Source organism: Sitophilus oryzae, unplaced genomic scaffold (genome assembly GCF_002938485.1).
Source record: "Sitophilus oryzae breed Bouriz unplaced genomic scaffold, Soryzae_2.0 scaffold_801_pilon_pilon, whole genome shotgun sequence".
Classification (NCBI taxonomy): Eukaryota; Metazoa; Arthropoda; class Insecta; order Coleoptera; family Curculionidae; genus Sitophilus; species Sitophilus oryzae.
In genome coordinates this window covers 815708-836914 of record NW_022147419.1, presented here as the reverse complement: position 1 = coordinate 836914, position 21207 = coordinate 815708, and the positions used below count along the sequence as shown (strand labels likewise).

General features: G+C 31.5%; 2 protein-coding genes across 3 annotated transcripts; one reads left to right on the top strand and one right to left on the bottom strand.

Annotated features, from left to right (window-relative positions):
• Positions 1-637: 637 nt before the first annotated feature.
• On the bottom strand, positions 638-10521 carry LOC115888543 (E3 ubiquitin-protein transferase MAEA). 2 transcript variants are annotated; one of them, XM_030908293.1, is made up of 9 exons: positions 10362-10521; positions 9806-9956; positions 9592-9738; positions 6043-6171; positions 5824-5984; positions 4447-4561; positions 4181-4331; positions 3468-3663; positions 638-768 (listed from the first exon to the last, which is right to left on the bottom strand). In XM_030908293.1, exons 1-9 carry the CDS (start codon positions 10398-10400, stop codon positions 667-669), a joined length of 1191 nt encoding a protein of 396 aa, XP_030764153.1. In that variant the 5' UTR covers positions 10401-10521; the 3' UTR covers positions 638-666. The 2 variants fall into 2 exon arrangements, with proteins under 2 accessions (XP_030764153.1, XP_030764152.1); XM_030908292.1 differs by having other exon boundaries at positions 9797-9956; positions 10362-10515.
• Positions 10522-10793: 272 nt separating this feature from the next.
• LOC115888542 (GTP-binding protein Di-Ras2) lies at positions 10794-18377 on the top strand. Its single transcript, XM_030908291.1, has 5 exons — positions 10794-11128; positions 11592-11688; positions 11742-11902; positions 14790-14980; positions 17142-18377. The coding sequence occupies exons 1-5, from the start codon at positions 10991-10993 to the stop codon at positions 17191-17193; spliced, it is 639 nt and encodes a 212-aa protein (XP_030764151.1). The 5' UTR covers positions 10794-10990; the 3' UTR covers positions 17194-18377.
• The last annotated feature ends 2830 nt before the right edge of the window (positions 18378-21207 follow it).

Below are 21207 nucleotides of genomic sequence, written 5' to 3'. Positions count from 1 at the left end.
ATAAAATTAAAATTATAATTTATATGAGAAATGATAGATTTTTATTGCCACAAATCAACGCCAACTGAGCGAGTAATATTTTTTTATCAAATTTTTATCGCAAGGAAGACGATACAAACAACGAATTTAAATTTTTCATTAACAAAAATATAATCTAAAATATATCATATAATTATTCTTAATGATAGAAAAGTTTCAATTTTAGACGAAACCATAGCTCAAGCTGATTGTTGAAAACTAGATATAGCAAAACTTATCAAATACAATTTTGAAAAATCCTACACATTTAAGAAAACCATGATACAACACCTTAATGGAAATTACTTGTGATCAGCCTATTTTGGATTTGAGATGCATATCAATTTATTACATTATAGAAATTTATGAAAACAATTTCTTACATATATTTTTGACGCCTATAATGTCAAATACAGATAATTTATGTCAGTAATTATACAAAAAATTAAAGCTACTCAAATTCAAAATGGCTAATCGTACTCTAAAGATCTGTCATAAAATGCAACACTTAATAATAAAGTGAAAAACATCTAATAAACAGTAGATCTTACCTTATAAACCTACATATAATCTAAAAAATAAATGGCATTTAGTATTACAATATACGAATATATTCTTATTCTGAGTATCACATGAACGGTATCATCTTTACATGACGTACACCTTCTCCACTTTCTTGAACGGAAATATTTCTTTCGTTTTGGGGCAAATAATTTGGCCATTGTTCTCTTTAGCCATCACTTCGAGAGCCTAAAATATATATACTTCGTTTTTATAACGTCGAATAGTGGCCGGCCGTAGCTCCAGCTTAGTGTGTCGGTCTGCGGAGCGGAAGGTACTGGGTTCGATACCGAGCCAGTACGGTCGCTTTATTTATTTCAATAAAAATATTTATTTATCTAAATAGAGCAACAAACGAGCCGCCACCTCAAGGAAGGTAATGGCAAACCACCTTGAATATATTTGCCTTGTACAGCCTCTAAAATAGTGCTGTTCGGATTCGGCAATAAACTGTAGGTCCCGTGTACTTGTGAAACACTGATAACACATCACAAGTACATGCGAGAGGTAGCCGACGCTCTATATAGAGTATGGCACTGTAAGAAGAAGAAGAACGTCGAATAACGTTATATAGTAACGTCGAATAACGTATGATAGAAAAACAGCGTCACAGTGTCCATTGAAATGACAATTTCGGATATTCAAGTGATTTATTGAAAACTAGCATAAAAGTTTTTCAAAAAAATAGATTTTACTTAGATTTACGTGTAAATGATTATCCTGTCTCGAATGTCCAAACGTTCATGTTGGCATCAATGATTATAGTTGTTCCACTATTATTTCTTGCAAAATAAACTTATATTATATTTCGACTATTAACAAATAACTCCTTTCAACATAAAATTAATATGTAAACCAATGATCCTACATTGTAAAAAGGGGTTGTTATTTAACGATCTGCTATTTTACAACTGTTATTTATAAATAACAGTTCGCGACAGCTGTCCCTACCAAAAAATAACAGGTATGAAAATAACAGCGCGCCACCAGTTCCAAAAAAAAATAGAAAAGCGGGTGTTATGTAACGATCTGTTATAAATAACAGTTTTTAACAACTGTTACTTCAACCACAGATTAGGTATCCTATAAGTATACAGATAAAAATCTTGTCCCTAATTCGTGGTACGAAAATTGTTTTTTATGACGATGTGCAAACGAGTCAAATTTCCTGTGCGCAAAAATAAACTCGCGTAAAATAACAATAAACAGCGTAATAGAGAGATATCGCTAAACCGAATAGCGTGCATGGACGTTAAAAAGGTCAGGTGTTATTTCCTTTACATGAGGTGGTATTAACTCTCTTCATTTATAGTTATCGGCGTTATCGGACCGGAAAGAATTCGGATCGCGGCGCGTCCGCTATTTAAACTTAACCTAACTTTGAATTTAAAACTTTGAAATTGTTTTGTTTACTAGGTATTTTAAAACTAAAGGGCTGCTTATTTCCAGTGCTTTATTGTTCAACGTCTGCCTGGGTTTAGGGCAACAAGCAACAAATTCTCTTAGAAGGGCTAAATCGTCATCTGCTGAAGGCCTAAGACTCTTTATAGGTTCTTTAGTATTGGAAGAGGTGGAATCCATATTTTGGGCCAATTAAAACTAATCGCAGCTACTTAAATATCAAATTACCTAATAAAACTAAGGCAATAATTCAAAACAACTCAAACATAACCTAAAATAAAAGATCTCGCCGGCCGGCTCCGGTTGTCAAATACCCGCACATGCCCATTTAAGCAATTTTTAAACGTTATTTAGAAATAGCGCTTGGTGTAATTGATCCGCACATTACGTCAGACGGTAACGTTATTAGCGGGTGTTGCGTTAAAAATTGACTCGCGCATATCGTAACCATGAGAAGGTACGCGTAAATACTGGATGACGTTATTCGGTTTTCCGATATCTCTCTAATAACTGTGCCGGTCAGGCGCTGTGCACAATTTTAGAGGCCATACGTGGGCGGGCTATGTGCGCAAACTAGTCACCTAACTAGTGGCCGATTCCGAAAATTGGAACCACGAAAAACAATAAAGAAAAAACAAAGATTATAATCTGTATAATCTGTGCTTCAACACTTATAACAGTATTTAACAACTGTTACTTCCAAAAAATAACAGGTATAAAAATAAGTTCCGCGGCTGCGATCACTCGCGATGTGATGCCGATGCCGCATCACGAAATTTTAACAAGCTAGTACAGCTCAGTCCACATGCTACCACTTATCATATGATATGTGTGCGTCGAAAAATGTTACAGATTAAACGGACCGACCAATATGTGTCTGCATTACAATGACATAAGATGACGCTGCTGTAGCTAAAACCTAAAATATGCGGCGAAAAATTTTAGAACAGGAAATGATTCAAAAGAGATAAATATCTGACTGAAAGCGCAGGTTTTTTCAACTGACATTTAAAAACCCTGTAACTTTTGTATTTAATTGTTTGCGGTACCTCGTATATTTTACCTAATCATCGACTGTTCCCATACATATCAGCAACCCTGTATTTAAAAATTACAGATTTTGAGGGTGTCTGTACTATCATAATAAAATCTTTATTGAAAAAAAAATCATATTTTATATTTAATATACTTATTCACTGTTTAACACTAAAATCAATAAATGACAGAAACCTGTTATTTTAAACTATTATTTATAAATAACAGCAACAGTTCCAACTGCTATTTAGAAATAACAGTTTTGCCCACTTCTACTATCTGTTCAATGAACTATGGAAAAAGTAGTGATAATAGAAATAGTTTAATTTTAATTTTTGAATTAAACAAGTTATAGTCCGATATTTTAAATCATGTAAAAATCAAAACAAAAAAAAATATTAAATAAATACGAGTATTTATACGCTGCAAACATAATGCCATAATAACTTTACCTGCTCCCCATAAATATAACCATTAGGTAACATCATAGGCTGGTTATTTTCGTTCAATGGTAGGCCAGTAATGTGACAATATAACCTAGACTGTGAGCAATGAGCAAATGGTAGAGGATCAGCCAGTTTATTTAAATCCTCTTGACACACTGGGCAAGCTGGATTCCTGTTTTCATTATTTTCCGAATAACACTGAGTGTTTTCCGTTAAGGAAATTAATCAACTTAAAAATTAATTTGTAAGTAACTCTATCACCTGGTTATATGTAAACTATGTATCCTTATATTAAAAAAATGTAAAGATGCACTACAATTTAGATGTAATGTAATTACAGTTGGGGGTTGGAACCTTTGGTGTTACACAGCAAAATAAAACACTAAATCACCACAATACACCAAAACACATTTACTTTTACACTGGACGCGTGTTTCGCTAACCATGTTAGCATCATCAGAGAGAGGAGTATTGATCATCTGCTGATGATGCTAACATGGTTAGCGAAACGCGCGTCCAGTGTAAAAGTAAAAGCGTTTTGGTGTATTGTGGTGATTTAGTATTTTATTTTGCTGTAATGTAATATATATGTTCAACTTAAAAATTAATTTGTAAGTAACTCTATCACCTGGTTATAATATGTAAACTATCTACCCTTATGTTTAAAAAAAATGTAAAGATGCACTTCAATTTAAATGTAATAAGTATAAAAAGGATATGGTGTCTTCAATGCTGACAGTCCAGCCTGAAGAGTGACTGTAAATACGGATTGCGAAGACAGCTGGAAAAGCTTGTAGTTTTCTTGCCTAAACTGCTCAATAAGTTTGTCCCATCTGCGCATGTCGAATAGAACTGCATAATCTGGCAAAGCTTAAGAAAAATATGTCTTACAGTACAAAAAAAAAGGTTAGAAAACTACACCAACAATGTAAAAAATAAGAGTAAAATAGAATAAGGAGTACTAATATTAATAAATTCTACTTACTAGTGCCTACTGAAAAAGCTAACAGAGCCATAACTTTCTGGATTGTCACCAGATGTTCGTCCTCAAAACTAGGGAAATATTTGCGTGCGTGCTTTATGGCGTCCATTCTACGGTCCTAGGTTAAGAATCAAAAATAATATAGAAAAAAAATGTATTAAAATAACACATTCTTTGATGATTATAGTAAAATATTTTAACTGGGATATATCCAAATAAAAGAAATATTTTAATTATATCATATCTCGAAAATTCTGCTAAAAGTAAGTAGCCAACAAAAATACAGGGTGACTTACTGATCCCCACTGAAAAGTTCTTCATTAATTTCACAATAAATTTTTCATTAAAAATATTAGTATTAGATATAAAAATTAGTTATTAAAACATAAAGTTGGATAAAAACTACGTTTTCTTATAAAATAGTGATCCATTTGAAATAATGGATAAAAACATCCAATTTTAATCCACCCCGTATACAGAGTGTTTCAAAAATTTGTGCCACCTCTCGTAGGGAGATTTCTCCCGTAGAAATAAGATTTATATTCTCCGATTCTGCTTTGTTTCGTAGCTACAGGGAATTCAAAATCTTCATTTATTTTTCGATCGTTGCGGTTTGGTTTGGTTTGGCAACCAGTAATAGGCAACCAGTAATACATTTTAGCGCTACATACACCTTGACAATATGTAGCACTTATAGTAACTTTTACTCTCAAAATTTCATTCAAATCACTAAAAGCACTGGGAAGAAAATTATAATAAATCGAAAAATTAACACTTTAACCCCCTGTAGCTACGAAACAAAGGAGAATCGGACCTATGTTGATATAAAAAATAAATTTTATTTTTATGTATCTCCCCACGAGGATGGCACATGCTTCTTGAAACACCCTGTATAAAATAACCGGGTTTGCAAAGTACACTGTTATAAAATATGTAATTCTCATAATTAAAAAATATCCATATTCTGCCATTCTATCATTTAAACAGAGTTTTTAAAGTATAGAAAATTTAGTCTAAAAATTAATTTCGAAAAATTCCACTGGTAAATTTTTTGAATTTGTTGTAATCGTTTTTTTTTAAATAAAGTCTGTCCAATGAGAGTAGACATAATAATGACAATTGACATGTCATTTTAATTCGCAGGTAAATTGTATTTTCATTAAATCATCCGTGGCTCGTTGGACAGACTTCAGACCTTAAAAACATGACATAAATTTGACATTTGCAAATTTGCCAATTTACCATTGTTGTCAAAAAGCATTATATGATTAAAAAGTTTAATGACCAAGCAGACTTTGACAATGACAGTTAAAAAACTGACATATAAAGCACACTTCATCATAAAACTTTTTGATTATACTATAATTTAAACCAACAAACCTTCCTGATAAGTTCTACAAATTCCTGAACTCTAATATTGAACTCCATAGTCGATTTGAGCTTGCGCAATTTGGATTTATTATCGTGACACCAGGCCAAACACTTTTGAGTTTCATGACTGGCTAAAGATTTCTCTACCTCGCGAGAATTCAAAAATATATCTACAATAAAGAATTAATAATAACTGTTTACGTTAAATTAATTGTTTAATTTAATTACCAATGTTAGTGTATTCTTTAATTTCGCTTCTTTCGGCCAGTTTAATAGCGGCATTGTAAAAACCATTGCGCAAGAAATATTCAACCACCATTCTATCTAGTCGTTTTTTCCTCCACTGATTCAGTGTACCTGTTATAATATAAAAAATTCTCAAAATCCAGTGGTACAATTTAAAAATTAATTGTAAAATTTTGAAGTATGATTGATGGAAAAAAACACTCTTATAAATAAATTTTTTTGAGAAACCTCAACAATTTGAACACACTGTATAAAATAATTGTTTTATTATGTAAATGAATACCGCAGAAGTTCCATTTGAAAGTCAAGGTTATTCGCGTTAACAGCTAAAATACAGGGTAGTACAGTTTTTTGTAAAAGGACAAATTTTAAGAACCTATTTTAAGATGGTGGCCGGCCGTAGTTCCAGCGTTAGTGTGTCGATCTGCGGAGCGGAAGCTCCTGGGTTCGATCCCCAGCCAGTACGGTCGCTTTATTTATTTAAATAAAAATATTTATTTATCTAAATAGAGCGATCAGCAAGCCGCCACCTCAAGGAAGGTAATAGCAAACCACCTTGAGTATATTTGCCTTGTACAGCCTCTCAAATAGTGCCGTTCGGATTCAGCAATAAACTGTAGGTCCCGTGTACTTGTGAAACACTGATGACACACATCACAAGTACCGGGTGGCCAACTAAGAATGAACGCCGGCTGTATCTCAGAGACTACTTATATAAATTTGGGAAAAAAATTCTAATAAGTAAATCGACCAAGAGAAATCGCTGGAAATTATTTTCAAGTTCGAAAAATGCCCGCTAGGGGGCGTTTCTCTAATAGCCATATTTAAAATACCTGTTCACCTGCATATTTTTGAGAAAAACCCTGTTTTCTGATTGGCTATTAGAGAAACGCCTTCTAGCGGGCATTTTTGGAACTTAAAAATAATTTACAGCGATTTCTCTTGGTCGATTTACTTATTAGAATTTTTTTCCCAAAATTATACGATAAGTAGTTTCTGAGATATAGCCGGCGTCCATTCTTAGTTGGCCACCCGGTACATGCGAGAGGTAGCCGACGCTCTATATAGAGTATGGCACTGTAAGAAGAATTTTAAGATGACAGTTTCATGTACAGTCTGTCCATAAAAAAGAATATTTTTAATACAGTATGACAGTTCTGTCTGTCTGCCATGACATGCAGGGTGTTCCAATATTCTGTAGACATATAACTACTATGTTATGAGTTATGGAATTAAAATAAATTCATTGGACACAATTTACCTCTATATTCGATACCAATTAAACTTTTAGTTAGTAATCGAACGCGCTATTTTTAAATTCATTGTTGCCAACCATGGACATATTCGGCGCCGGGCTGACTAACCGGAATTCAAATTTTCCGCTGGGGATTCAGGTGGTAGTCCTGCTGTAGAAAATGTCAAGTTGCCACATTTATTTATTTATTTCCTGACATTGTCATTCGTTTTGACACTTTAGTTATATATTACGAGTTTTTGGTTTAAATGAATTGTGTTGTGATATTTTAAGCTTAAAAAATTCTACTAGCAGACTTTGCAGTCGAACATTGTTCTTTTTAGAACCTCTTTTAGTGCGAAGTGTAGAAGATAGCTTAATAGCCGTAAAAAACTCATCGCAGCTTTATTAGAATATTTTGAACGGGAAAGCGGTAGTAATGGCCCTTTATGTCCCGTAAGTGCTATTAAGAAGGTGAGTTATGCTGCTGTAAATAATAACTGTTTATATTTGTAATTAATTTAATTTTGTTTGCTAAATATTTTATTTAAAAGAAAAGATGTGAAAGTGGGCAACGCTGTGCTGGTCAAGTTTAATCACATGACTAAAAGTTTATTTGATATGAACTATACTTATATACAGGGTGTCATTGAAATGGTGTAAAAAAATCAGGGGGTGATCAGTACATACTCCTAAAAATGGTAAAAAAATTTCCTATAAGTATAGGGCGGAACATGCATATTAAGGGAGTTCCCTAACTCCCAGAAAGGGTGAATTTAAAAAACGGTTGTTTTGAAATTGTAGGCTTAAAAAACGAGATAAAATTTCGAAAAAAAATTCTCTGCCATAAATTTTGACCCTAAATCAAATGGTGATACTGAAAAATTATTTGGAAAAGCGGAAAGGGTAGTTTTTGCAAAGGTAGGGGGTTGTTTCGTGAATAACTTTTTTGAGGTTATTTTTTTGCAACATGGGTTCATTTTTTGAAAACGATTTACCTACTTTTTCCTACAAAAAAGGCACTCTTGTTGCACATCGCCCAGAGCTTTCGAGAAAATTGAAGGCAAAGAGTTTGCTCTGATGGGTAGCTAACTGGTTAATCAACATAAACTTATGAAAGTTATGGCGGTTCAAGAGTAACCAAGTAGTTATCAAATAATTAATTGAAAAATTAAAATTTCATGATTTTTAAAACATCTTATTGCTCTAAAAAACGAAATAATCCACTAGATCTCTACTTCTGGGGCCACTTGAAAGCTTTGGTTTACTCAGTGCCGATTAATACTGAAGAACAACTACGGCAACGCATTATTGACTGTTTCGATCAAATTCGGACAACACCAAGAATATTCCACAGGGTACGCAGATCTTGGAATTGAAATGAATGGTGTGGTCACTATAAATATTTACTATGAATGAATTAAGGAATGCATTATTTTAATAAGGAACTTTGGTAATTGGTTTATTTCGTTTTTAAAGCAATAAGATGTTGTAAAAATCATGAAATTTTGATTTTCCAATTAATTATTTAATAACTACTTGGTTACTTTTGAACAGCCATAACTTTCATAAGTTTGTGTTGATTAACCAGTTAGCAACCCATCAGAGCAAACTCTTTGCCTTCAACTTTCCGCTTTTCCAAATAATTTTTCAGTATCACCATTCGATTTAGGGTCAAAATTTAAGGCAGAGGATTTTTTTTCGAAATTTTATCTCGTTTTTTAAGCCTACAATTTCTGTGAATGGGTTAGGGCTGTGACGTTTCGGGACTGGTATGACCGTCCATGTATGACAATTATGGCATTGTAATGTAATGATTTATGAAAAATGTCTCTACTATTAATATAGATAGTAAATCTGTCAAGAGGTATTTTGGAAAAGAATAAACTGTCAAGTTAAAATGTAAAATTTTATTTTACATCTTATGTTGCCTTACAGCAAACCCCATACCCTGACACTTGAATATCGTTTTGTAGTTTAAATATTTGCAGAGGTTGAAATAATTCAATTTTAAAAAAATACTACATATTTTTATAACAAAAGATGTGCTGTCATAAATTTATCTTTATTAAAAAAGTTTTTCAACATGTTGAAGTCTTAGCCCAAATAAAATGTTGGACACCCTGTATGCTTGTATAACATTTTTTAATGTACTCTAAGTCAAGAAATGACACAAGCAATAATATAAATTAACAATATTTTGCAATATTACATCATAGTTCAGTACATTATAATGATGTAATGAAAATATCAGAAAATGTTTATAAAATATGCATTGAAATCTGACTGTATCTTACCTGTTGAAACTGTGTTACTGGCTGTAACAGTAGCATGTTCTTTGAGATGTTCTAATCTCCTCTTGCATACATTAGCAGCTGTCAATTCCTCTAATATACTCTCATCAGCTTTGCGTTTTAGGACATGAAGTTTTTCAACCATACCACCTAGATGGAAATCAGTTTTAATTTTTATGTTAATGAAATAAATATTAGTTTTATCTACAGGAATTACCTAAAAGATTAGTGATATCTTTAGCCTTAACTCCACCCTCGGATGAAAGGCATTTTTCAACTTCACCCACTCCCTGTTGCACATGAGATACCTCCCTGTCCAAGGATTTTTGTGCCGTACGAAATTTCTTGTTTAAAATTTCATAAGGAACCTAACATATTATATATTATAATATACTAATTGAAATATATAACTAATAAATCTACTTAATATTTAATTAACAATTAAACCTCCTGCTATAAAATAAAAACAAACGTAGAGATACATTTTATGAATATGGATATGTTAGTACACCCTTGTTTGTCTCTTTATGACATCTTATCTCAACTTTATTTTTTTAATAGTTTACAAAATCTATTAAAGAATTATTAAAAATGCACATCAGTTTCCAATCAGTTTTTGCCACAGTTTATTTATTAGATTTGCTTCTTTTATAACTTTTTATGTCTACATTATATTAAACTACGCCATAAATAATGTGTATTTACTATACAACCAACCATAATTTATATTATTTGTTTTATACTGTACAGCAATAAGTTTACAAATTATGTACCTTTAAGGTGGGATGTTCCAAAGATTTCACATCTGCCATGATTACTACAAAATTCCAATAAGCAGAATACCCAAATATTTCCTTTTTTGATAAGAACCTGTAAGCCCAAACAGCTTTACGAAACTTCAACAATAAACAGCTGATTATGACAATTTACGACTGATTTTTGACAGATAATTCTCAACGTTGCCAAACTTTCTAAAAATATAAGTATTAATTACTTATCAATTTTATACAAAAACTGTTTTTATACAAATATATATTTATAAATATTCATTAATTTATGATTTATTGATCTTGTCAGATACAAAAATGCATGAGTAACCCTTTTATATCAATTAAAATTCGCCCACTGATTGTTAAATGTCATGGGGTCTCTCCCACCCACACCCTGCTCTGTCAAAAACTAACCAATCAATACAAGCTTTTAATTTTTATATTTGAGCAAGTGATTTATTATTTTCAAATATTTTTTACTATATATTTTATATGGAGTTTTAATCGAAACAAGTGTTTGCATCGAAAAATGCATCAATTTTACATCGACATGTTAGAAGACAAGTTTGATGTGGGTGGTTTAACTGCATAATATAACCTTTTAAATCGAAATTATTTCCGCAAAATCTGTGATGCCCGAGCAAAGTAACGACTACCGTGTGGTAGTTTTTGGAGCTGGTGGTGTAGGCAAGAGCTCCTTGGTGCTTAGATTTGTTAAAGGCACCTTCAGGGAGAGTTACATACCTACCATCGAAGATACATATCGACAAGTATGTAGAGACCAAGATATATACTGTTAATTTGTTGTAAAAGTCATAGATTTTATACTTAACTTTATTCTTTCGTACATTTATTTATGATAATGTTTTTTAAACTTAGTGTACATATTACTCTGATACCATATAGGTTCAATATTTAATACAAACTCTCATGTTTTATGTTCGTTAGAAGTATATTGATTTGAAAGGAGTATTGGTACTAGAAGTTATGCATTTGAATTTTTTTGATACATTACATATTATTCTTTGCCCATACTCATAAAAGTAAAGTTGAATCAGTAATATGCATTTATTGTTTTTATGTTTTATTTTTATATTTATCTGTTGCAGTATTTTTTGTTGCTTGGTTTGACTTGATGTGCCTTTTATTTTAGTTGATTTATTTTGGTAAGTGTATTTTTTTAATGTCATTATTACCTTTCATTTTATATATAAATTATAATAAATATTTCAGGTTATTAGTTGCAACAAAAATATATGTACTCTACAAATAACAGACACAACAGGATCACACCAATTTCCAGCAATGCAAAGGCTCTCTATAAGCAAAGGTAATACCATTTTAATAATATTCTTTACTTTTTTAAACTTTGGTTTATTATAGGACATGCTTTTATCCTTGTATACTCAGTATGCAGTCGGCAAAGTTTGGAGGAGTTAAAACCAATTTTTGAAGTCATAAAAGAACTGAAAGGACCAGACTTAAGTCAAATTCCCATTATGTTAACTGGTAATAAATGTGATGAAAGTGCAGAGCTGAGAGAGGTATGTATAAAAAGAATCAAATTTATGAATATTTGCTCCAGTGAAAGATTATCTGTCAGTGGAATTTTTTTTATTATAATTGAAGAATATACTTTTTCCTGACATTTTTTGGATGCCATCTCTCAGAATCAGATATGTTTTGCTAGGCAGATTATAGCCACCAGACTGATAACAACTTCACAGAAGCTATTCATAACTACATAGTTGTTATGTAACTTTTATCAATATAATGGAAAATGATTCATCAAAGGCAGTCAAAAGTAACCTGTCACTTTTCACTGTTATTTTTATGAAAACTGGTATTTTTAAATAACACTTTCAAATCTAGCCCTCATTCAATCCCTTATTCACTAGATTTTTTTCTTTAGTTGTTTATTACTGTTTTGTTTATTGCTGTTTGAAACATCATCATCATCATTATAAGGGTGTCTCAGAAATAAGTGCAAGTATTTTAACTGGTAGTATATTTCAAACCTAGAAACACGCCTACGAGGTTTTTTTGTGAAAAAAAAATTGTTGAAAATTTAAAATTTTTCTTGACATTTTCCGGGAAATTTTAAAAAACTTTTTAGTGCCACTTGTTTATTCACCTGATATTTCTCTACGGTGTATCATGGGTGTATCTAAACCTTGCAGTGTTGCAACCTCCTATGTTATCCACATTCTACATAGTTCTATATTTATAAATTGACAGACAAATTTCTACATAAAAAATTAGGAATGTTAAATTTAATCTTTTATCAGTGATCATTACTAATAATTCTTTGTAATAAATCGGTTCCATTTTCGTAGCGCCATCTCTCGTTGTAGCTGACATTTACAGGATAGCCAAAGGGGTGCGGGGCCGGGGGGAACAGGCGGGGATTGTAAAATACACGTTTTTATTTTAATTATTTTTAATCGCTATTTGCCATTTTATTTTTAAAACATATTATGTAAAACAATCACATAATATGTCTTAAAAATAAAATTACAAACGGAAACAAAAGGAATTAAATAATCTGAAAATCTACAAAGTTTAGTGATAAAAAAGTTATGCTATGCAAATTGATATATTAAGTATAACCTCTTTGGTATAACATTGTTAAACAAACTTTAACAAATCATAACATATCAGATCATAGAACTAAAAAAAGTACTATTACATAAAAACAGGTGATACAATACTTCAAAATGAATTTAACATAATATCAAAACCGAAAAATCAAACTGCAAACACAACCACACTTATCACAACAGAAATTAACACACACTTCCACAGCAATTGTCCAAGAAAGACTGACCGTTCTGATTGACCCTGGTCCGATCGTAGCTCACGTCGTATTGTCGGTAAACAAAATCCCTGTACAAACATTTTTACATGATTTTGACGATCAGCGCCAACAGTCGTCGTATATCGAAAACTTTTGCTGGAACCATTTTGAATATTTAACTTACATGGCCCTGGTGCCGCGTGTCAACTGGTTCTTTGTTCTTTGAGACTCAGAGCCGCGCCGCCGTGTCGAGCTTGCGTCATGCAACGATATTAAGCGAGGTTGCCGTAGTTTCAACAATTTCAAATTCCAGACATTTGAAGCAATTAAGTTCGTATTAAATTTTAAAAATAAAACAGAGAAACATGAAAGGAAACGAACAAAACAAAAATGAATTGATTATTGATAAGGTCACAAAAAAGAAATTTCTAAAATGTTTATCGTAATTCATAATTCAATATATCGAAAACAGCCCGACGAATTTAGAATTCTTAGATTGAAAGTAGTTCGTAAAGTGGCGATAAGAGACAATAATTCTCAACATTTATTCATTCAGAAAGGTATTCAAAGTAATGTGCGCTTTTCAAGGTGTTTTGTAAATCAGTGGTTTAAATTGTGATGAAGCCTATATGAAAAGAATTTAGAATTCTTAGATTGAAAGTAGTTCGTAAAGTGGCGATAAGAGACAATCATTCTCAACATTTATTCATTCAAAAAGGTATTCAAAGTAATGTGCGCTTTTCAAGGTGTTTTGTAAATCAGTGGTTCAAATTGTTATGAAGCCTATATGAAAAGAATGTGTTAGAAATGGGGACTGTTATTTTAGCAGTTATTATAATAGCATGTACAAGTAAAGCAGCATGGTGAAGTGTATTTTAGTTAAGTGTGTATCAAAAAAGAGAACTGTCACAGTTACATCGATCTGTCATAAGTGTCTTTTTTTAATGTTGTTTTTTTTATTTATTTTCTGTAATAATATCACAATCTTAAAAATGTAATGCATCTCTGCAATCTCTGCCAAACTTCTCAGGTGGTCTGATTTTATGACTTTTTTTAAGCATATACTTTCTTGTCCATATGGCCACACAGGTTGTTGAATTACCTGAGATGCGGGCTTGATTCGGGTAATTGGAGTAGTTGGCGATATCTGCCGTCGGTTCTCAAAATGTTGCTATTATTTTTTTAAATTTTCAAGTTAAATAACTCGGTTATTTTCAATTTATTTTAAAAATGGTAAAGAAAAAATGTGTTTTGTTTGACCAGATCTACCGCCCCTTAAAATATTTGCACTTATTTCTGAGACACCCTGTATAGGTAACTTTTATCAATATAGTGGAAACTGATTCATCAAAAGCAGTCAAAAGTCGCCTGATACTTTTCACTGTTATTGATACATTTCACTGTTATTTTTAAATGTGGAAACTGTTATTTTCAAGTAACACTTTCAAACCTAGCCCCCATTCAACGTTTTATTCACTAGAATTTTCTGACCAATCGAAGTCTTTAAATTCAACCAATAAAATTACTATTGTATCATCGTATCGTCAGACAACGGATGCATGAAAATCAAGCTTAAAGTGGAGCTGATTTAACCTGTGAACGACGAGTTTAGATAATCTATTACCTATTCACAGGTGTCAACGTCGGAGGGCCAAGCCCAAGCGGCCGAGTGGGGCATCAGCTCCATGGAAACCTCCGCCAAGACGAATCACAATGTAAAGCAATTATTTCAGGAACTGCTGAATCTCGAGAAGTCTCGAAACGTAAGCCTTAACGTGGGCGGCAAGACCAACAGCCGCGTGGCCAAGGACAAATGCGAGGTTATGTAAGGTTCTTCTGTTTGTCGAAAGAAAATTTTGTTGGTTTGGTTTATCGTAGTTCATATATATAACGGTAGATTTCCTAGACCCGCCAATAAGTGATAACAATAACGTTTTTATTTGAGGGCGCTCTTTTTGACACATAACTGGCCAACAATATTTTTTTGGCTTAAAAAATTAAATATATTTGTTACTAATGGCAATATTGGAAGATATGCGGGAAGATTTTGTACCGAGAGCGGTATTTTTAGAAACTGAAGTGGAATTACTTTTGAAAAGGTTTTTTCTACACATCTGAAACTCTTACAGTATTATACATAGTGGATCAAGTAGGATTTTTCAATTTTTAGTCGCTGCTGTTAATGGATAAGTTTTTATTTGAATTACTAGACATATCTGTTTAATTAAACAAAAAAAAAATTGATTATACTATAGATATTTACTTAGTAATCCTAGAAGTTTACTTTAAAACTTGTTGAATCAGTATTAAAGTAAACTTTCTAATAATACTAGATAAAAATTATATGAACAATTAATTGTTTTTTTATAAACAAAACAAATTTTTCTAACATTTTTATAGACTTTAAAACATAATAGATGCACAGGGTTATAATACAAAAAAATATCTCAATATCTTAAATTGTTTTATACCACTTTTGACTAGAATATTTTATAGAACACATTTATTCAGTACTTACATGTTTGAGAATGAGTACGGTTATGAAAAATGTGATTGGATATACAGGGTGGTCCGAACTGTATTCCTGAAACTTCGTCAGCGTATTCTGCAGATAAAAATAAGTAAAAAAGTTCTTATAAATGTATGTCCTAAAATGCTTAGTTTCGAAGATACAGGATGTACAAGTTTAATATGTATTTCGATTTTTTCTAAATAATTTATGAAGTAACGTCAATATTTGGATGAAAATTGGTGCCTGGGAGTTTTTTGACATGAGAAATTTGATTTTGATGTCAATATGATTCCGACTTGTAGAGGGCGCCACCTACATATTTTTTAACTGGTTTGAAGAGTAATAACTTTTTGTTCGTACCTGTATAAAATTCGGGAGTAAAAAAATATAAATTTACGACGTTTTTTACGTAAAAAATGTCTCTTTGTAAAAATCGCTACAAGTAATGGTTCTCGAGATATTTTGAATCGAAATTATCAAGACCTATCATCATTGACCTAAATTAAACATGTTGACTAACAGTTATTAGACTGAAATTATAAATTTGAAATGTTTTTGTGCCAAAAGTTCAACAGAAACTGTTTTATCATCATTTTTTCTCAGAAAAATTTAGATTAATTTAAAAAAATAAAAATTTTCCAAAATTATTATTTCAGTCAAATAACAACTGTCTACTCAACGTGTGTATTTTTTGTCAATAATGACATGTATTGACTATTTCTATATATCTTGAGAATCTGAGAATATCTTTCTATTTTAAATATCTTGAGAACGGTTGCTCGTAGCGATTTTTACCAAGAGACATTTTTCACGTAAAAAGTCACGAAAATGTATATTTTTCACTCAGTAGTTTTATACAGGTACGGACGCCCCCTACAAATAGGAGTCATATTGACATCGAAATCAAATTTTGCCAGATACCAATTTTCATCCAAATATTGACGTTACTTCAGAAATTATTTGGAAAAAATCGAAATAAAAATGAAACTTCTACGAGAAATTCTATCTATTTCAGAAACTAAGCATTTTTAGGACATACATTCATACGAACTTTTTTACTTATTTTTATCTGCAGAATATGCTGCCGAAGTTTCCGGAATACAGTTCGTACCACCCTGTATATTACAAGGAGGTAGTTACAAATTTATTTAACATGGTTAAAAATACATTTTTTAAAAGTAAATTTATGGACAAGGAAAGAATAATTATATACAGGACAATATTGGCCAGAACAAGTATTTGTCAAAGTCTTCCAAATTATAATTATTGTAATTATTTAGTAAGTTACAATTAATTCTTTTGTCAAATTAAAATTTTATCAATAAAAATATACTACAACTATAGTTTTCAATTTTTGGTACATTATTTAATATTTACATGTATTAAAAAAAATAAAAACTTAATAAATAATTTTTTTGGATAGTGAAAGATATTTTGTTCTTTATATAAATATTCTTTTTTTGTATATCCCAAGCTGTGACACAAAATTGACGTATGGAGTCACTGCGAGACCAAGCGCCCTTTAGTTCCCAGAAAAATGGCGCCCCCTTTAACCAAAGTGAACGATCGAAAACAGAAAGATGCAAAGGGTGATAAAAACAAACGAAACGTTCGTTTAGAACAGCGTTGTCAGAGCTAGTACAATTTATTGTAATAATCTTATTAGATTTATTAGAATGTTTTAGATTAATATCTAGTAATTGCATTTTTACGATGACTACAAATCAAAATGAATTAGGCAATAAAAAATAAATTACTTTTTCTCTTATATACTTAAAATCATAAATGAAATTTATTCTATTAATAATAATTAGTAAGTTCGTAGCAAAAATAAACGTTCTTTAAGCCGGGAAATTTGAATTTTCTTACTCTCGGTTTTTACTGATATTCTAGTAGTATCTGATATACAGTGTCGCTGAAAAAGTCCACATAATATAGGATTCTTTTTATTTATTTAGTTTTTGTTTTAAAATAAATTAACTAAAAAATAATTAAATATAATATAAATATTTACGCTCTTGCTGTCGGGTGTCTGTCAAATTTGACATTTAAAAAAATAAATGGCTAAAACACGGGTTTATTGGTAGAATGTTTCATTTGAAACAGTTATTTCTTTTTAATTTTACACAAGTGTACTAATTTTCAACCATCTAGATGAAAATTAAAATGAATTCAGTAATTTTTAACCAATATCTCTCTAAAACAAGTTCAATATGATGCGGACTTTCACTGTGACACCTATACAGAACTCTGGCAACGCTGGTTTAGAAGCAATCGTCATCAGAGAAGACGCGAGCGAGTTTCTTTGCTGTCCTTTAAAAGATAAGTGCCCACTTGCGGACAATATTTAGACATTTTTATTCCGTTTGTTGTTTAGACTTCTTGTACAATACGTATATAGTTGGGTATTGCACCTACCATGATGAAACACTTTCCTGAGAGATAAATGCTATTTAAACGTGAGAAGTCTCGGCACGCTAATTCAACAAAGTCATTTTTGCAGAAATTGTACTACATTTATCTATTATCTATGCTATTAAATATTGTTTGATTATTTTAAGGCAGACTTCGTTAACAAAAAATCATTATGATATTCTCAACTCATGGTTTGGTTTGGTTTGGGTAGGAAATTCACTGCTCTACAAAAATGGTTTCTTATGATTAGTCGCTTAAATTAACCGTTTAAAAGATATTCATCGTCAAACTTTAATGCACAGTAATTTTAACAGTTTTTGATTAATAATTTTCAGTTTCTATGAACAAAGAAATGTTTTAAACTTTTCTTCTAGTTTTTCTATTTAGTCCTAAGTATGTTTGGGTGCATTGAAAAATATAATTATGGCATTTTTTCTAACTTAGAGTCAGTGATTCATTAAATTTCTAGTAAATAAAGTTTTTGTGACAAATTTATAAGAATAATAAATTTGAAATAAATTTTCGAACAGAGAACTTCTATAGTAGTTACTTTCACGACAAAAATTTGTAAAAATTTTCCTGAAACTCATTCAAATTGAAATTGTTCGAATTATTAAGGGCTCTAACTCACTGACGACCAGGTCTATGTATGACCAGGATGTATTGCGTTTATAGCTGCGGCCAGATGAACAACCAGTTTCAACAGAGTTGTCAGATCTAACGTTTTTTTACGTTTTACCAATTAGAAAATATTGTTTCAGAGAGAATTAAGTTTCAGAAATGTTAAAATATCCGAATTAACTAAAAAGCGAAGTTGTTATTCATGAGCTTATTAAATGTTCTAATATTAAATAATGCATTTAAAATATTCTTGGATTTTTCGTTAATAAATACTGGTGTGGTAAATGGAGTAAGTAAAATCTCCAACCCCGACTACACGATAACATCGTTATTTCCATGTTTTTCAAATCCGTGATGCCTGCTGTTCCATCAGTCGTTTCATAACAGAATATTCTACATCCTACGTCTATGTAATTTAATATGTGTAGAGTGAGACATGTAACTCGTGAGATTTTCAGCATTATATCAATAAAGGACAAAAACAGTATTGTTCCTAAAGGTGCGTCCAGACTTTCGCATTTTAGCCCGAACGAACCGAGCGCGCACGAACAAGCAGAACAAATAGGCCGAACAAAAAGCATTGTGTACGCGCGACCGACAAAAAGGGAGATATTCTGTTTCTTTTTTCTACTGATATGGACTTCTGCTGATGGCTCTTATCGACTTTAGAAGTAAACATATTAGGGCCATCGTAAAAAAAGGTCGTCAGGCACATAAGCAGGTAGAAAATTTAGCTTCCAGTTATTTCAATGTTTACAATGTAAATTCCTCTTTTTTATTGTTACTGAGAATCTACAACAGTAAATACTTCTATTTTTATGAATGTTTAAGTTACTTTTACTCTTAATTTTTTTTTAAATAATGTACCTAGTAGAAATATAGTCTATTGAATCCTGTTTGAAAAACGTTAAATTAAATATAATATTTAAAATACAGTTGTCCTCCTTGTACATGACTACAATACAATACAAGTGGTTGTAGAAAAACTTTAAATATGATTTTTTTATTTTTTAACATCGAAACTCGAAGGTATAATAACAGGTATCATACCAACCATAAATAGAGTATGTCATATACAAATATTTTGAATTTTTACTAGAATCGACCCTTGATAAAAAAAAGGGACTAGATTTAAGTTTCCCTTTGATCCAGTCTGTATATTATTTCTTTGGATTTTCTGCACGTGTGCAAAAACTACACTAAAACACTATATCTTAAATATAATAAAATATTGCGCGTTGAATTTGAGGGATTTCATCTGAAAAATTATTAATTTGGAAGAAAACCGGCAACAAGCGGCAGAAAATTATAATATTTTAGTGCAGTCTACTGGTCGCAACGACCAACGGACGGCCAGGACGTTAGTGTGCGCGGTATCATTTGATTTAATGGTTTTAGAGGTAGCAGCGGCCTGGCCGGTGCGACCTGGTCGTCAGTGTGTTCGAGCCCTAATCAAAAACTGTTAAAATTATTGTACATTGAAGTTTGACGATGAATATCTTTTAAACGGTTAATTTAATCGACTAATCATAAGAATCCTTTTTTGTAGAGCAGTCAGTTTCCTACAAAAACCATGAATTGCGCCTATATATTATTAAATAGAAAAAAGTATCAAAAGTAATAAGAGGACAAGGAGTAGGTTTAAGCATTAAAGATATGCCGAGACTTTCTCAGCCGACTGCACACTTATTAATATCTCTCAAAATCTCAAGCATTTAAACTGTATGGTGGTAAAAGACCCATATTCATGTCAGCTGAATCTTCTGTAAATGTCACTACTAGAACAAATAGTTAACATTTCATTCTTTTTTCTTCTCGTTGTAATTTTTAAGTGTTCATTTTAGTGTTGATGTTTCTAGAAGGTCCAGCTGAAATAAACCCACTGGAAAGATATAGACATTACTTACCCACAGTCATGTCTCGATTAGTAAATACAAATTTTATCTCTTATATTAATATATCTAACATTTTTAATATCCTACTGTATGCTCTCCGACTGTTTTATGTAAATGTAACTTGTTTGTAAGGTGCTCATCTTTGCACTCCATCCGTTTTAGAAGTCGAGCATTTATACATAGTTATGGAAATACTTCTTTTGCCTAAGGATATTAACGCTTTAAACAGCAAAACAAGGGAACTTGTAGTTCGATCTTAACTATGCTGCAGCCCTATGATCGCCATCGACATAACTGTAGTCGGAGATATATCATTTCATGTTCGATTTTACTATGTCTAATGCTGAAGTACTTTACAGTGATAGTTTTTATAAAAAAAATACTGTTTTTTTTACATTCAAAAGGCGTAAATACAGAGAGACAAACTGATATTTATACACCCACTGTATTGTTTTTTAATCCGTTGCAATTTTTTTTAAATATGTGTTTTTTACTCTTTATACATCCCTGGTGATCCTAAATCCTTGATTTTAGCGTTTGAGATAATGATGAAGATAATCTAATGGTAAAATTAAACAGGTTAAAAAGAGACAAGTAGTAGGTTAATCC

Excerpts from the sequence above, each read along its gene's own strand:
- LOC115888543 (XM_030908292.1), bottom strand. The coding sequence starts at position 10,400 with ATGGCAGATGTGAAATCTTTGGAACATCCCACCTTAAAG. Across the intron at positions 9,739-9,796 it reads TAATCTTTTAGGTAATTCCT|GTGGTATGGTTGAAAAACTT; the intron begins GTAGATAAAACT and ends ATTTCCATCTAG. Across the intron at positions 5,985-6,042 it reads TAAAGAATACACTAACATTG|ATATATTTTTGAATTCTCGC; the intron begins GTAATTAAATTA and ends TCTTTATTGTAG.
- LOC115888542 (XM_030908291.1), top strand. The coding sequence starts at position 10,991 with ATGCCCGAGCAAAGTAACGACTACCGTGTGGTAGTTTTTGGAGCTGGT. Across the intron at positions 11,689-11,741 it reads AAGGCTCTCTATAAGCAAAG|GACATGCTTTTATCCTTGTA; the intron begins GTAATACCATTT and ends GGTTTATTATAG. Across the intron at positions 14,981-17,141 it reads AAGGACAAATGCGAGGTTAT|CTGTGACACAAAATTGACGT; the intron begins GTAAGGTTCTTC and ends GTATATCCCAAG.